The following is a 17,657-nucleotide window of genomic DNA, read 5'->3' on the forward strand; positions in this document are numbered from 1 at the left end:
GCCATTACTGGCAGCATTCCATTGACGGAAATAATTTTCTTTACTCTTTTGCTGGTAGTTCCAAAGATTCAGCTGTGGGTGTGCTTATATGGGAGGATGCATTTGCAGAAGAAATTTACTTTTGCTTTAGCACACTTCTTATTGAACACAATCCAATATGGACAGATAAATAAAGATGTGTGCACTGCACTTAATACTTGTTTGTTCAGCTCTTAACATAATGTAATTTTGCTCCTGGACACAGCCAAGTACCATCATTATCTCTAAAAAAGGTAAGAGCTTGGAGGAATGTAGCCATGAAACTGATCTTTAGGGGACATCAACAACATAAACATACATTAGTTATTCACATTCTTTATGCATAACCCTGTGAGAGGCTTTATTTCTCAACACCAAATACACGCTCCTCTTGAATAATAAATACAGTGCTGTGCTTGCTCGAGTTAATATCAACAATTTGCAAAGCTAAGCCTGCAACTGAGCATCACAAATAGAATGCGGTGCCGTCAGAGGTTATATTTAATTTCCAAGTGTCCTTTATGCCAGCAAACAGTTTCCCACAGGGCAATGGCATGTGTTTGTGTGGACATAAGGAACTTTTTAGTTTTCCCAATGAGCTTCCACTTGGCTCTAACAACATAACAGCTTCATATTCTGCCTTTTTTCCCTCTACCCTCCTGCCCCATATTCTCTGTGAGACACAGAACAGTGTTAGTGGACTTGTGGTTTTATTTCACTACACTAAAAATTAAATGATTTACGAGACTTTAGAAAGATGTAATTTAAGTGTCCAGAGGTCATTAGCAATCCCCTGCTAATGCCTGTCTCCATCAGAACCATTTCTGATGGTTACTTGCTTGGGGATGGAACTGCACTGTGTGACTTTATCTCCGATGCACAACAATGGAAAAAGGCTTTCATACAAAGAAAAGCTGTGCATGTTTATGGCATACCAGGGGCAAAAAAAATCTCGTGGAAAATCCCAATAAAAACTAAATTCTACTTTCTTCAAAAAAATAAATAGAGCCTTAAAAATGACGGCACTGCAAGGAATATTCATGCAACTACTTTGTTTTGTATTGGAAGAAGGGACTATTTTGCACAAATGTCCAGATTCTGGCCAAAACTTTAAAAATAACCTAACAGCTTCGGCATGCTGTGGTTAAGACGTTACCGTAAGTCTGACTTGGAAGACTAAAATGTTTCTTTTTTAACTAAAGAGAAAAAAAAGATTTCAACATTATCTGAATTTGACATTATTTTGGCACTCTTCATTGAAAGTTCTTGAAACAAGTATCAATCTAAGCCTTTTCTTCACTATGTGCTTTCCTGCAGGTCCTGGCTTTGATTTACAGAAAACAACCAACATCCTGACAGACTGTATATTCTCTCTACACCAAATATTTTCCATCAATTGTTATGGCATGAAAAAAACAACCTTTTAGGAAAATATCATATGGACCACAGAAGATTCATTTCCTTCAGGAATGAGACGTTCAAAGGGGAAAAAACACAGAAGAAAAGCAAATCTTGCCTAAGTTGAAAATGGAATAATCAAGAGAAGGTCAGTATTTCTTGGTTTTGTGACTGATTATGAATCTGAAGCACTGTCTAGGCTAAGGATCACAAGTTCTAGCTGTGCTGCTTTGCTGGGAACAAAGGGACAAAGGCTGGAATTGGTGCTCACCCAGTTCCAAACCAGCAATCCTCCTACCTCATTCAAAATAACCCAACTCTCACTATTCGATCTCACAGTGCAACATAACTGGCTGGAATGTCCATCTGGATTACCTGACTCCTTTTTCCTTTGACTTCCACACAAAGTTTACCCCAATTACTTGAGGCCAACGCATAATTTATAGGGATATAAGCATGTAAGTATCATAGGTGGGGTTTTGCACTTGATCTTAGTTTTACCCTTCTCTTTTCAGGCATTGTGGAGGAAAATGAATGGACCATTAACAAACAGCCTGAACAGAGGATGAGGCATGATGCTTCCTTATGTTTTCTCTCCCACTTTTCAGTGAAAAAGGGGCTAAAAGCAGTCTGCAAGTACCTGAGCTTTTCTGCTCCATAAAAATGAGAAAAACCAGAACAGCAGGTGAGATGTTCAAAATGTTTTCATGCTGACCACAGACCCGAGCCATAACACAACAAACCCAGTCCTTAAAATATGCCACCATACTAGTGCCAGCTGTCTGTAGCTTATTCTTTTTTACCTATTTGAAGTACCCAGATTACTTCAGATTTGCATAGACTCCTGACTGCAGCAGCACTGTCAAACCTGATAGTCTGTCATACTAATAATGATGAGAGAGCAGTTCTTGATATTTCTGTATCACCACTGATTCTGTTATATTCAGTGTGGGACTAAAAAAAACTACACACTGGCCACAGACAATGCAATTCAACCCATAAAGAGAAAATAACAAGTGCTAAACAAAATAGGTTAAGAACAGAATAAGAGCATTTGCTAAATACTTGTTATTTTGTTTTTGAAAGTATGTTTTGTGTTGTATATTACCTATACAATGCACATGCCACACTGCATGCTTTGAGAGAAAAGGATCTGGAGTTTATGTTAGAGTGCCCACTTGGCAACTGAAAAATAAATGAAAATTATCTTTTCCACAGATGAATTTTTAAACAGCAGTGATTTAGCACAAGCCCATTTATTCCCAAGAATCCAGAGACGATGCAAAGGCCAGGGCTTGCTGCTCTCTAACTTATTTGAACAAATGTAATTTTATTGCAGGGTAGAAAAACCTTAGCAAATTCCATTATTGCTGCAGTTATTTCACTTGCTTTGCAGATTATACCACAGGAAAAGAGAAGGAAGCAGTATGTTGCCATTTATTTACCTAAAAATATAGGGGAAAAATTCAGCCCATGGATATTCCCACCTAACTCTGAAAGTCAATGGATGCATGACAATCACCAGCACAAAGTAGGGAAGACTGGGAGGGCAAATAAACACTCATGAAAAAGGCCCCAATTTTCAACACTATGTGCCCTGAAAAAGGCACTCAGTCATGACTAATATGAGTAAAAATTTGGATGGTAACATAAAGACCACTGAAATTCCACAGAATGCCATAAAAATCAAAAACATCCCTTAGGATCGTGCTATAGTTTGGAGATATTAACACTGTGGAGGAGCACTGGGATATCATAAGGGAGCACCATGTGACTCTGAGGAGTGGAGTAACAGAAATGGGATGAAATCCAACATTACTAAATGCTTAAGCACGCACTTGGGGACTAATAACAGTCATAAGCTACAGCAACAGAAACGGGATGGAACTTGGTATTACTAATTGAAACATCACACAGTTCAAAGCAAGAAGATCTGCAGCTGACAACTGAGGAAAAGGCAGGCTGGTACATATATCAGGTGGCTGAGGATGCCAGTAGGATGCACTACAGAAAAGAGAAGGATGCTGTATCATACACTGCCAGTTAAGACAGGAAATATTGTTTGCATTATACACCACTACAATCTTCTCTGAAACAAGAGTGTATAGTGCCAGTGATCTGCATTTTGGGATATGAAAACACAAACAAGCGCAGAGAAAAGTCAAAAGGATAAAGAGAATGCATTGTGAGAACGGAGAGTAGAAGTGGGCTGGATTATCTATGCTAAGTCCAGGCTGACAGGATATGATCTCCTCCTGGAAATGCACCAGAACACTGGAGAGAGACAGAGACATAAGGCAGGAAAACTCCCACTTGACCTTCAGTGAAATAAAAACTTCCCATAAAATAATGAGGACTGAAAATTAAAGAGGTTGTTAGGCATGGGAAAGCAGTGGCGTTTTGGAAGAGTTGGAGACAGGGAAAACATCTCACTAACGTAAACTGGAACTTCCAATGTGACTGATACCTGGCCACTGGGCACTCAAAGATCCAGAAGATCCTTTTAATCCCATACTCCTGCACTGCATACCTGCTGTCCTGCAGAAATGGTGGCTGAAGGGCACACATCGCCGATGTCATAACCTAGTGATGACATCAGTTCATGCATCTGCAGCTCTGCACTAGCAACATACACCTCAAAGTGTTAGATGTCTTTAAACATGTAGCAAGCTTCTCATTCAAGCCAAGCAAGGAGTTGAAAGAAATCTTATTTGACCTGCACGTTCCTGGAGAGACACCCAGTATATCAAGGTTGAATTCAATTATGTTTGGAACTACCAATGAAAAAGTTAATTTTTTTGTGGAAGAAAACAAAACAGAAAAAACCCTGCCATTTTCAGAGCACTTGACACACACAGTGCTCTCACTCTTTTGAGACAGAAGTAAAACTGAAACATTTTCACTCCTATTAAATCCCATTAGCAACAAGAGGGGAAGTTTTCCTCTGCTTCCCAATTCTGCAGAAACCTAACAAGAAATTCACATCTGCATGCTGGTGTCTGCACCCCACTGCACAGACTTGGTACAAACGACCTCTTAGCACTCATCATCTCTGGATAAATGTGATTTATGGCTGTGGTACACGACCGCAAAAGGGCAGGATAGCTCTGGTTTGATTCATGCCAGCAGCACTGTCACATTGCAAACAGCCTCTTCAACTCCTGCAAACGCCAAGGTCAACTAACCCCGCTCATAACCATGTCTGGATGAGCTCCTCTGTCTCCTCTTGGAATTTTTCAAAGGTAAATACTCCCATATGTAATACTGAGTTCCAGCAGGTAAATGTTTTTCTCTGTAGTTCAAAGCAATACGCCAAGATTTATTCCCAAGAAAACAGCCTCAAAACAGAATTTATCACAAATACTGAACATTCTCAAGTAACACCATCACTGTGAAAACCCATGTGCCTAAACTGGAATTACACATTTTCATACACAGGTGCTTGCAATTCAGTACTTAAGTGTAAAGTATTAGCTGGTGTTTTCTAGAGGTACACATGCTTTGCATCCACCTTCTTCAAATCAGACCATTTTTATCCTGGTTTATAAGGTTGAAAACTTTTGTTCCCAGTTGCTGGAATTCTGCATTACTGACAGTACTTACAGTTGCTCTGTGCCAATGAAATTGAGAAGGGTGTCACATGGAAATTGGGGATGCCTTGAGTAAATAAGCAGCTGATTTATTGTTATCAAGAGCTTCTCAAGACAAGATTTAACTGGTAACCCCCCCCTAAAATTCACAGTTTTTCTAGAAGCAAAGAAACCTGAGCCAGGTTTTCAGCTGTCACTGACAGTATGTTGCACAACACCTTCAATGAGAGACACTCACCTGCTGGTGGCCACGCCTTGATATAGCCAGTGCAATGGACAACAGCATATTGTGCTTCTCCTTCTTTCACTGGGCCAAGGCCATTCCTAAGTGAACAAGAAACACAAAAATACCATCTTGATTGACACGCAGAATAGCTTTGTGCTTTTAAACTAAGACTGCTAATGACTTACTGGTATTTATAAGTTATGTTGGAAACAACCAAGTGTCAACCTAGAGTTCTGTGCACTGTCAGCTCTGTTACTTTGCTATTCAAGCTTCACCTGTTTTGCATAATATTTCTCCAAGAAAGACACTGAAGCTTAATTCAGAGATGGAGCTGGTTAAGACAAAGAATTTGAGTGACATGTGCAAAAAGATTTTGTTTGCAAAAAGGTCCAGTGACTCCACCACAGCCAAATTTAGTGGTGAGTTCTCTCCCCAGCCCCAGGGCTGTTTACACTGCCTGCTAATGCAGGTGTTTATCCAGGCAGCACTCCTGGAGTGAGCATGAGCACTCCCATTTGCCACTGAGCTGATGGCAACTAATTGGTTTGTGGTAAAATAAATAATAGTACCTGTATCTTTTTCTCATGGTGGTTATTCTGTTCAGAGGTAAATGATCCAGAGGAGCATTTCCGCACCTAAAAGTAGATTACAGTTTACAGGACTCAAAAATTAGTGCTATAAATACTCATGATGAAAATGTACTTTCTCTATTTTAGAAAAACAGAAGAGACTAGAAAAAGATTCCCTTCTCTACTCCCCCAACCTAAAAACTAATTGATATTCCAAGAGTGGCTAAAGAATAGACACTCTCCAAAGTACCATAAAACCAGGGTGAAAACTAGAGAAGAACATAAGTCAGGACACCAAATATCCATACAAACCAATCTGAGTTTTCCAGTAGCTCCCCTGGACAGAGCATTTTGACTGCCATACCCCAGCTCCAGTGTCAACAGACATTCAACTAATGTTTGCAAGATCAAACTATGTACACTGTCAAGAAACGTTAACACTTATTCATGTGTATTTTGCGATATTTCTAACTGTGCCTAACTGTCAAATTTCAACAACCATTTTGAAGCTGAGTAAATAGTTTGAAGGGTAAATGCAGTTCATTTTCAATGGGAAACGGAATAATAACAGTGAAAGAAAGAATCACAAGAAAAGTTCAAACTATTTGAGGCTCATTCTTCCCAGAAGGTTTTTTTTAACACCCCCCCCCGCCTTTCTTTTTTTTCTTCTCAGTCATTGCCAAGGAGATGGAATGAACAATTAAAATAAGATTTAGGATTACAAAACAATAGGGCTACTGGCACGTGTAAAATCACTCTGGTGCACTGGAGTTTATAGAATCAGAGTGCTAGGAAATAACTGCAATGTGAATTGGTGTTTTGAAAGCTGGGGAACAACTGCAAACAGCACATTAGGCCTGGTGTTCTGCGCACAAAAAAGTCCTCCTACCACCATCAGTGTGTGCAGCTTGGAGGAAGAAAAAGCAAAGTTCCCTGTGCTGCTCTTCCAAGCTGCATTTCTTTTACTCCCAGTTATGGGGGAAAGGTGCTCTAGGTGCTCTATCTGTGAAGTCTGATCTTGCAAGTATAGAGTATATAAACACCTTACAGTGGCACCCAAGAGCCATACATTCAGCCTCCTCACATGATGAAGCAAATTCACCACAAAACCAAAGTACAGGTATCTGTACTTTAATATGTCAAATATTCTGCTTTGTGCTTTTCACTCTGTGACGAATCTTGCATTTGCTGTTTTCAGCACATATATTGTATTTAGGTTGCAGATGCAATTATGTACTTTCCCTTCTTAACCACACAGACAGAAATTTATTGCAATAGCAACAGGCATTTTAGCCTGTTAGCACCTAAAACAAAACAAGTGCTCATGAGCCCCAGTGAAAAGCACTAGGCAGGCTTTTCACATCTTTAAAGAAGCCCAAGCATTGCAGGAGAGGTTGGAAAATTGCGAATTAAAAAGCCTCTAACAATTACTCATTTATCAAGTATCAGCCAGCTGACATCTGGTAATTCATACCAGGCTTAGGTTAATTCCTACATAGCTGGCAAGTTTGCAACTGAATTCCTGTTTATCTTTAAAATTCTTTTAATATTATTGGTTTGCTGAAAAAATACACAGAGTTGGGCTTCCATTACTCTTGCGAAAGCTTTGTTCCTAAAGGATTGATTCAAACAACTTAACTGGAAGAGTCAATGGCTAACATTCCAGGGGTTAAGTGGTCATGAAGTTCTCTGGAAAAAGCACCCCACACTGATAAGAATAGCTACAACACACAAACATGGTGCTGTTTTGTCATCAATTGTAAAGGAAGAAAGGTTTCAGTCTTCCTCCAGTTCCAAAAGCAAGCATTCTAGAAATGCTTCATGGGAGTGTGTCATTACAGCTTTAGCTTTTAACCAAGGTCTGAAGTTTAATCTGAGGCAGGACTGGAACCATCATGGAATCCAAGGTAAATGCATACCTCATCCTGCAAATGAAAGAGCGCCTGGATCCCATGCACATTCTCATCGAGGACTGCTGACCCTCTTTCTTTACTGTTCCAGTCTTCAAGTCCAGGATTCGTCCTAGAAATGCCAGGGAGAACAACTGGTGGTCAGTGCATAAATTTAATTCTATTTACCAGAAACTAAGATAACAAGTAGTTCATAAGCTGAATGCTTATGAATTCATTAGCCCAGTTATGGGAAAAAAATACCAACAAAAATCTTGATCCTGGTCTCAGAGGGGAGGATCAGTTATGTGCTGGCTTAACTAATGATTTCAGCAAGACTGACTCTGAGTCACAACAGTGATGGCTCTTCTCTTGGTTGGCCCAAGACCAACTTCCAAGGCAGAGTCAAATGTCTGGAGGCAGACAAGACAACGACAGCAGCCACAGCTTTTGACTTGATCTGCTCCACTCTTTACCAGAACTGTGGATAAAGCAACTTGTGTCATTCCCCTGACAGCTGCTCCCTTTCCCTGTGCTTGTGCCTATCCAGAATGCTCCCACCACAGCAGCACCTCACACAGCCAGAGCTGTTGTGATGGTGAGAAGCACATTTCTTCTGGATAATGAGATATATCACTTGTGGTGGGGCCCTCTCATAGGTGATAAAAACCTGACAAGTCAGAGTATTTTTGAAGATAATTTTCAGCCGGATCAGGTAGAGGATCTGACTCACCAAACAGAAACACGAGTCTATGCAAGGTCCATGTCCAGACCCTGCTGACTACAAACCTCAGAATCACACACCAGGGGCACAGCACTCAAAAGAGCAGACATCAACCAAGTCGTCAAGAGGGACCACTGAGCTGGCACCCCTATGGAAGGTCTGGGGAGGTCTTTATTAAAAAGCAGGGGTAGAAAGGGGGTAACAGATTAATTTTTTCATTCAAAACAGAAGGCAGTGGCTACTACAGATATGTTCAGATCAGTGACTGCAGGGTACTAGTTATCACCTAAAAGCCTCTGTTTATCACTGAAGATCTAACAGAATGGACTCTTGCATCTACAGCTCAGCTGATAACAGGTAAGTATAACAGATAAGTATAAAATCTTGCACAGACTAGAAATGAATGACTGGCTCAGGTCCATGGTGCTTCAAGGCTGGAGGCAGCTGTGGAAGTGACAGTGGGCAAGAGAAATGCAGTGGAACAGCTGCTGGGCAATTAAATGACAGCCACCAGTGCTGATGACATCAGGCCATGAGCAAACCAACATGCTTAAGGTGGGTATCTTTCAATAACAAACTATATAAGCCTAAGTCTTTACTGTGATGTAACTAGGCAAGTTTACAGCAATACCATATTCTGTCTGCACTGAAGAAATCATGCAGAATACATTCAGTCTCCTCACCACACTGACTTAAAAGTCTCTGTCCAAAAATTAAGTTATGAAATAATCCTACTGCCAAACACCAATTTCAGAATAACTTTACCCTTAAATATTTACTTCCCTCCATGAATGAGAAAAATCATTACATAATAGTTTAAAGATAAATATTTTAGATAAGGAACTAGGTAGTAGCATTTTACTCTTAAGGTATGCTCCAGATAACTCCTTCTGGAGGAAAGCCACCCTTGGCAACAGGTCATTTGGTGTATCCTCAAGGTGTATCTCGGATGATTAAGAAGTTAACAAGCCTGGGAACAATTTCTAAAGATGCTTCAATTCAGAGCACTGGGCTATATATCAATACTGGTCTGTGATTCAGGTGTGAGATGGGAAGAAATCATACCACCATATTTCCCAGCTCAGTTATGCTGACCATATGATATAGGATGGATCTGAAGTTCAAATACACTTCCTTTCCCTGCATTGGAATCTGTCTCTCTGTCTTATTTTCTATAGCCAAAGTCACAGTCTATTTCCCCATCCCCTCAAAAAATCACACAATTTAGAAAAATAAAGTATCATCAGGCAGAAGGGAAACTGATTCACAAATGAGGGCCATACAGGACAAAGCAAATGAAGACAGTACACATGTACAGGACCCAGTGGCTGTCCATGTAAGCATGCCAGTCAAATCAAATCATTAAAAGCATTTTTCTCTTTGGACATAATAACTTTGTCATACACATAAACAAAAGTTGTTTTCTGTGACCTTTTTTTTTCCATTCCAATATGAATTCTTGAAGAGACACTAGTATTAATCAAAAAGCAGTGACAGTAAATGTAACTCAAACAGCTAATAGGAATTTCTCTGGTTTTATCATCCAAGAACATCTATTAAAAAAAAAAACAAAACAAAAAGGATACTTCACAATTACGTGGCCACTAAGTCTAGAATTGCTGACACGTGTTCCTTTGGCATGTGTGGAACCCCCAACAACGAAATACAGAGTTTTTAAACTTAGCTTTTTGTTTGGCAATGTCTTAGAAATATGTACTAGATAACAAACAGAAGTCTAAATTTTGCCCTGACTTACAAAATCACTGCAGGGGGTTATTTGGGAGGATGAGTCAGAGAAATGTTTAGTGCACAGATATTACGACAAAGCTCTCTCAGCAGCTTTTTTCAATAGTCCATCGTGCATGTGTCAACCTTGCAGAGCTCTAACAATAGACTGCAGACTTTGACAAAGAACAAGCAGTTTGTGTCTCATTTCATACTAGAAACTTATGATCAAATTGTATCAAAAAGAGAATTATAGATCAATAGACTAAGTGAAGCAAAATGGCATAAATCGCATCTCAGTGTCACACAGTTCAAGGAGGTGGCATGTCCTGATGATAGCTCTGTCACAGAACCATAAAATATTCTTATCTCTGTGTTCCTGCATCTTCCATGACAAATGCTCATTTAAGTTTCTCCACAGGACGCACATGAAGTGCATCTGACATTAAAGTTGAATGTATTTTTTTAATTTCTTCTTCTAGTTCCTTCAGTAGAAGAGTTAAACATCCCAGTGCCACCACCAGCTGGATCCCTTATGAGCTTCCCCATAAACTGGTAATTGCATGTAGTTCATTTTCATGTTAAAACTTTTCTCCTCTCCAGCTCCAGACACAACCCTGGGATACAGCAAGAGCAGGAGCACCGCTGTGACTGACACTGCTGTCTTATTGCCACTTACAGCAGCTGCACAACTTGGAGGAAACCAGATTTGCTCTGCTGCGAAGGAGAAAGCAAACAAATGAGCACAATGCTTATTAGAAGTAGCACGTAAATCTCTACAGTTGGTCTGGGTATAATTGATCATTTGTTGAAATCTCCCCACTACAGTCCCCATCCAGAAGGCAGTGTTGCTTCAACCTGTAATAAACCAGTTGTCCTCAGAGCAGGAACCTGCTGTGTGATCCAGGAATCTGATGTCAGCTGTTGTAACAGGAAAGGGCTGTCAGAGGGGACCACATTATTTGGGTAAAATTACAGAAGTCATATAAAACTCTTCCCCCTAAAGAGGTAAGTTGGTAACAGATTCAAGGAATGAGGATACATGCCAGAAACATTCCCTGCAGGGTGTTTTCAAAGATGCTCTAAAATCACTCTCAGGATGATCAGGGGGACAAATGTTCATACTGGCACCGATATGCCCCTTGCGTGTGCAAACAGAGACCGGATTATGCACAAACCTTCCCCTTTTGGACCTCCAATTGCTACTGTCAATGTCCAGACACGTTTTCTGTGCTTGCAATGTTTGAGATGAACCTAAGCCAAGGATTGGCCTGGACCTACTGAAATTCATGGGGTTTCAAATCTGGGAGTTTGGCTCGAATCCACTTTTACACAATAGCACCAGCCTGTTAGAAAATTTGTTCCTCCATGTTTATGCACTGCATGCTAAGGTTTATAGCCTGGTAATCAAACACAGTCTGTTCTTTGTTACTTTTTTCATTTCTTTCTCTTTTTTTTTGGTGGATTCAAAACTCCCCTAAACTTCAACACCTAATTCCATCACAAATGCTTTCTCTGCTGGAGTTCTAGTTCTAAGAATCCCTTCAGTCAGTAACTAGAAGGAAGGGTTGCCACATAACAACATTCTTCTGTAGAAATTTCAGTGCAAGTTGAAATGACTGCCTCTAAAAACAGGCATATGGTGCTCACATCCAGTTTGCAGCATGGAAACACCCATCTTACAGAGATGGGAAGAAATTTGCTTTGGCCTCGTGCACAAAAATACTATTGGCAAAGTACGAGATACAATTTTCCATTTCCCTCTAACTCAAAAGTACATGGACTGCTGTCCTGCACAGAATCTCGGACCTGATAAGGAAACAGTCTGAATTGAGTATATGGAGTCTCACCTTGCCCTCAATATCTTCAGTAACCCAGCAAATTTCACTCTCTAGATAATAATGTCTTGTCTTACAAAGAACAAGTTAGATATTTCATAATTCTTCTCAGCCACCAGATTGTCCACATATTTCTTTCCAGGCAAAGTAAAATAAAGGATAAACTAAGTTTGGTTTGGACAAGATAACAAAAGATGACTTTGTGCTCATCAAAAATACTCCACAGGCTGCTCAAGGAAGACAAACAGAACACAAGAGCACAGCACCCAAAAATCCTTATGAAAACTAAGAACATCTTTATCTTACTACAAAGCCGGAAAAAGCAAGACAGAGATGCAGGAAAACAAGAGGAAATAATTAAAAATAAAAACAAAGCAATGGTCAAGGTACTGTTGCTTCTGAACACAGCTCCAAATGCAAGCTGACCCTCAAACTGAAGGGTCAGACAACAAAGGACTTCTATGGGGATGTTCTATTAGTACATTAAGTCTTTATAAATTAGTGGCAAAGATCAGCTGAAAGATGACTGTTCTCAACTAAAACAGTTTGTAGAGAATCAAGATACAGGTCACTGCTTGGGACAAACAATCAAGTTCAAGAAAACAAGGTGAAACTCTCTTTAAGCTTTCATTTATTAGTTTACACCTTTGCACTGACTACAGCTGAACATTCAGCTTTACACTGACTGAGGTGCTCAGCTGACAGAGTCCCTCTTGAAAGCAACAGAGGCATTATGAATACATGAAGAAAATGTCTTCAATAAGATTAAACAGCCTAAATGTGATCAATTTATATTAAATTACTCTTGATAAGCTTATGACAGAGCAATTATTCTCCATTAATCCAACAATTAAAACAAAATAAAAATCTTTACAAATGTACAGCCTTACAACTGTAAGGGATACAATTATATCTCATGTTCAACGCAGCTCAGCAAGTGCTTTAAGCTCTATTAAGTTTAATAAATATACACCCACCCTGTGGATCCCAATATAAAAAAGTTATAGATGATAAGAACACATTAAGAATCACAATTGCAGTGCAAACAACTTTCAGGAACTCACATTTACATAAACTAGAAGAAGCTCACAATATACAAGTAAGACAATATACGCATTAAAAAAAACCCAAAACACCAAAAGAACTATGGGCAGTCTTTCTTTCAGCATTCTGGGGTTTATTATTTACACAAAGGCAACGCTCATAAATGCAAAAACCTATCTACCATGCCCATACACATATTAGAGTACACAGTCTCTGTCCTGAAAGCCCAAGTCCTTGCCCTACAAATATCAAGGTATTTACTGTAGGGTTGGTGAGACTCAGAGCAACTTCCAGAGCTCACAAATAGGCTGCAGGCCATCCAAGTATCCTCTGCAAACAGAAAAACAGAGCATCCCTTCAGCATCACACCACCACATACTGGAACTATGTGGAGTGAATCCACCAAACAATACAATACTAATAAAACTGTACCAATAAAAAGTGCATGTCTCTGCCCCCTCACTGGAAAGAAAACAAACACATGAGGAATAGAAATAGCCTGAACACTCAAAACAACAGATGAGCCTAAGACCATCCTAACTTCAAATTACAGACTAAGAGCAGAACCACATTATTTGCACCAGTTACCCTGTGCACTTACAACCAGCACTGATTTCACAGCGTGACTCTCTTGCTCACATCAAGGTTACAGTGCAGATCCCACAGGCAATGCCCACCCAAAACCTGTTGTTTATTGTAACACCACTCCTTCATACTTGCTGATTAGTTAATGGTCTTTTAAATCTTTGACAAAAAAGACATCAATTCTTGAAGATTTAAAACACATTGAGAGGCCATGAAGAATGCACAGTTCTTCAAATTAAGAGCCTGATGAGGTTGTTTTCCCTGAACAAATTTGCTAACTCGTGATGCTCACCTCATTCACAAACAAGCCCAGCGTGCAGACACTGGCACTCACCACACACCCCTTCCCCAGCACCAGACACAGCAGCACCACATGGGACTGTGGCCAGGGATTGGGATGATGCAGAGCAGATGGGCTTGGAAAAGGCAGCAGGCTCTGCTCCTTCTTACTCTGGATTCTTGTACATACAGTTTTAATTCACATGTGGAAAGGGTCTGTTCTCCAGACTGTCTTCCCTGTGGTGCAGGAGCTCCTGGGTTCTGCCTGCAAGGTGTCTGGTAGCACAAGTCACCCCTTACTGGTATCATAGCCTTTACAGACCAAAATGACAACTCCAATCCCTGGTTTATGGGAAAGTCAGGACATGGCACGGGCTGAGGAGAGTATGAAAACAAGAGTGGACATGTTCCTATCGTGTGGAGATGGTTGATGCAATTTAAATCTTCCCAATATTAAAATAATGATCCTATCAGATCTTTCAAGGCCAGTAGGACTTTGAGGGAGGTAGCACTGAGGATGGGAACAAGGTCTTCCCATGCACACTTCCCCCTTTTTCTTCCCAGTTGGTCTCACTGTACAGAAAGGATGGGACCTATCAACATTGGATTGAACCCTACCAGCCTGCTGCACAGCAAGACAACATTTATACCTCCCTCCTCTGCAATACAGGATTTTGTGTCCTGGCCCAACTTCTCCAGAAGAACGAAACCATGGGGACATTGGTATACTAATATTCCTTGAGAATACAGTACAACTGTAAAATCAGTCAGCTTCACACAGCCTGGAACAACATCAGGGACCACACAGGGCTTCCCAGCTGTCGTTATACTGCACACACACCAACCAAGAAGCTTGCAGGATGGTGGGGATAAAATGCAGTTGCTCTTGCTCCAAAGCTGACAGTGCCTTCCACTTAATTTTATGAGACTGCCCAGGCTGGGGCTTCCCTGCTCTCATGTGCTTGTTTTGTCCTGCAGCAGGAGGCAGCACCATAGCCCCACCCCACTGCACATACCACTGCATTGTGAAGCACTGCTAGTACACTGATAAATAAATATATCAGTATACAAAACAAATAACTGGCTCTGGACACTTATTTGCTGTTGGCAGACATCACAGAAACTTTCAGTAGGACTTCTACACTTTCAGTTGTATTTGAAAGATGAGGACACTGAAGCCCCAAGGAATGATTTCTCCTGCCTGTGGTCAGTCAGCAGCAGAGGTGCAGCTACAAACAGGGTCCAAGCTCATGAGTTCTGAATTAGATAAAAGGAAAAAATTCTTCACTCTGAGGGTGGTGAAACACTGGCACAGGTTGTCCCATCCTGGGGCAGACATCCCATCCCTAGAAGTGTTCACGGCCAGGGCTGGATGGGGCTTTGAGCAACCTGGTCTAGTGGAAGATGTTTCTGCCCACGGCAAGGGGGTTGGAACTAGATGATCCTTAAGGTCTTTCCAACCAAAACTATTCCATGATTACAAATATAAACCATCAAAGCTCAGTCTCCTCACTAGTCTAGCTTCTCAGGGGGATTATTTGAACCTCTCTAAATATGTTAAGGTTTACATCATCTAATTGCAAAAGGCGTTGTATAAGCATTAGAGTCAAGTTATGACATTCTTACAATAGAATGAAGAGTTGATCCAGTCAACAGCAAAGTTAAAAAAAAATAAAAGAAGTAGTAATGCAATTGAAATGCAGCTATTTTTAAATATCTGTCTATCCTCTACTTACCAACTGGAGACACTGACCCACAAAGGGGGAATTGAAAAGCTTTCTCACCCCCTCTTGTTTTTCATAAGAAACCCCTCATGTTACACAGCTGTTTGCTTAATACAACTTGTTATTATAAAAGCTCACAAGGCCAAAAGGTCTCTGCTGTGCCTGCCTTGATGTTTGCCTAACCAGTCTGCATCATGTCATTCTCCACAGTGTTGGGCAAATATGCATCATTTTAATTAAATTAAAAAGGAAACTATGTGCTCTTTTGAGCCTTGCTATTGAGTTAATTTTAAGGGACTATCTGAAGGGATAGTGTTACAGATCACATGCATGCGATGGACCTGGAAAAACTGGACATGAAAATGCCAGCAAATAATTCAAAGCATATGTTGAAAGTTAAGTTATAACACCAAAAAAACCCAACCAAAAAACACATCGGTAAAAACATTTTAAGAACTAAATGTATTTTGAACTCTTGAGGATGGTTACCTTATGTATGGGAGACATTCTGTGTACTAATTAAAATAGTTTATAGAAGCCCACACAGATGTATAAGCTCTCCCTAGACATAAACACACAGCATCTATCTCTGTTTCCAGTTCCCTACCTGTAAAATGGGGCAATGATCCTTTCTTTATTCATCTTGGCATAGTTCATTTAAACCTTATCAGCAGCAGCTTTATTGTGCTGTAGGTTCATACAAGCCCTGACTCAGCCACACTCTGATCTCTGCGGGTATGTTCAGGTTCAGTCCCCAAACAAACACACGTGACAAAGCCCGTGGTTCAATGAGCTGGGCAGCTGGGGTAGCACTTCTGTTACAAATATCATATCAGATGTCTTTGAAGGAAAGACTGAGCTGGAGAAAACTATCATACAAAGGCCTGCCAGTGATCCAAGATACAAACGGCTCCTCAAAAGACAGGCAGACTTTCTGTAACTAGAAAAAGGATGTAAAACCCCAGAAACTCCCAAGCATCATCAGCAGATACTCCCAGGACAGGACTGCTATCCAAAATAACACTGAAATACGTAATTGAGTCTTTTGCCATTCACAGCTGCATAATAAATCAATATATAAAGGTTGTAAGTAGCTTTTAAATTAACCTATTTGTTTCACTTGAATGCTCAGCAGGAAGCTTTACTGAAAAACCCCTCTGCCAAAAAAGCTTCAGCTCCTGGCATTCCGTATTATTTGTACTTCATTATCAAATAACTGGGATTTATGCTTTATTAGTAAATACTACTATTGTCTTGTTCTGAAATTTGGCTACGGTGGCACACCACAGAATAGTCCATTAGAGGAAATAAAAAATGACCACAAGATGTTTTGCTGCGGACAGAATGAAATTTAAACACATAAGAGGGCAAGAGAAGGAGGAGAAAAAGGCCCGAGGATGTTGTCTGGCTGTTTTTATAGGCTACTTCTTTAATTCAATTAAAATAAGTTTTGTGAGGCAAAACGTTACTGTAAGTTTTAACTCTCTTTCCGAAGACTCGAGACACTTAGAAGTCACATGCAAAAGTCTCCACACTATGAAAATACAAAGAAGAATGTTTGATGACATAAGTTCAGATCTAAGGCACTACAATAAAACAGACCAAACCACAGAAAGCCACCAGTGGGTCATGTTCCCACTCCGATTTTGCACTGCCACACAGGAGGCTTTTCCCCTCCCTGCAGCTCCGTGCAGGGCACCCGTGAGGAGCGAGGGCCGTGACCTCAACAGGCTGGTGGAAGGCCAGGGAAGGATCAAAGACTGTGGAATTCCTGCCTCTGCTGTTCCAGTATTATGAAACAGTTGAGCCTCAGGTAAGGACAGAGAGATGACAGCAGCATGGGGTAAAACAATTATTCCCCTTTTGAAGCAAGTGGGTGGAATATTACCACACCCCCCTCCTCCCTGTGCCTCCCCAGGTTGCTGCTACAACTCATCACACAATAATAAAATATTTTAGTGCATCGTATTAACTTCACTGAGACAACACAGCATTCAAATGAGGCTAAAGGAAAAGCTCATGCTCCACAGGGCAGATGTTAAGGCTAA

The 17,657-nt window shown here is 40.5% G+C and overlaps 1 protein-coding gene across 4 annotated transcripts in view; it reads right to left on the minus strand.

Annotated features, from left to right (window-relative positions):
* Window positions 1-17,657, minus strand: part of ARNT2 (aryl hydrocarbon receptor nuclear translocator 2) — a 99,092-nt gene that overhangs the window by 34,547 nt on the left and 46,888 nt on the right. For all 4 annotated transcript variants that reach the window (XM_050309282.1, XM_050309286.1, XM_050309285.1 and 1 more), the window contains 3 exons: window positions 7,721-7,823; window positions 5,802-5,867; window positions 5,245-5,330 (listed from right to left, as the gene is read on the minus strand). In XM_050309282.1, coding sequence (XP_050165239.1) covers window positions 5,245-5,330; window positions 5,802-5,867; window positions 7,721-7,823 — 255 coding nt within the window. The remainder of the gene's footprint in view (window positions 1-5,244; window positions 5,331-5,801; window positions 5,868-7,720; window positions 7,824-17,657) is intronic.

The sequence above is a fragment of the Myiozetetes cayanensis genome, unplaced genomic scaffold (genome assembly GCF_022539395.1).
Source record: "Myiozetetes cayanensis isolate MyiCay16 unplaced genomic scaffold, myiCay2020 scf14, whole genome shotgun sequence".
NCBI lineage: Eukaryota > Metazoa > Chordata > Aves > Passeriformes > Tyrannidae > Myiozetetes > Myiozetetes cayanensis.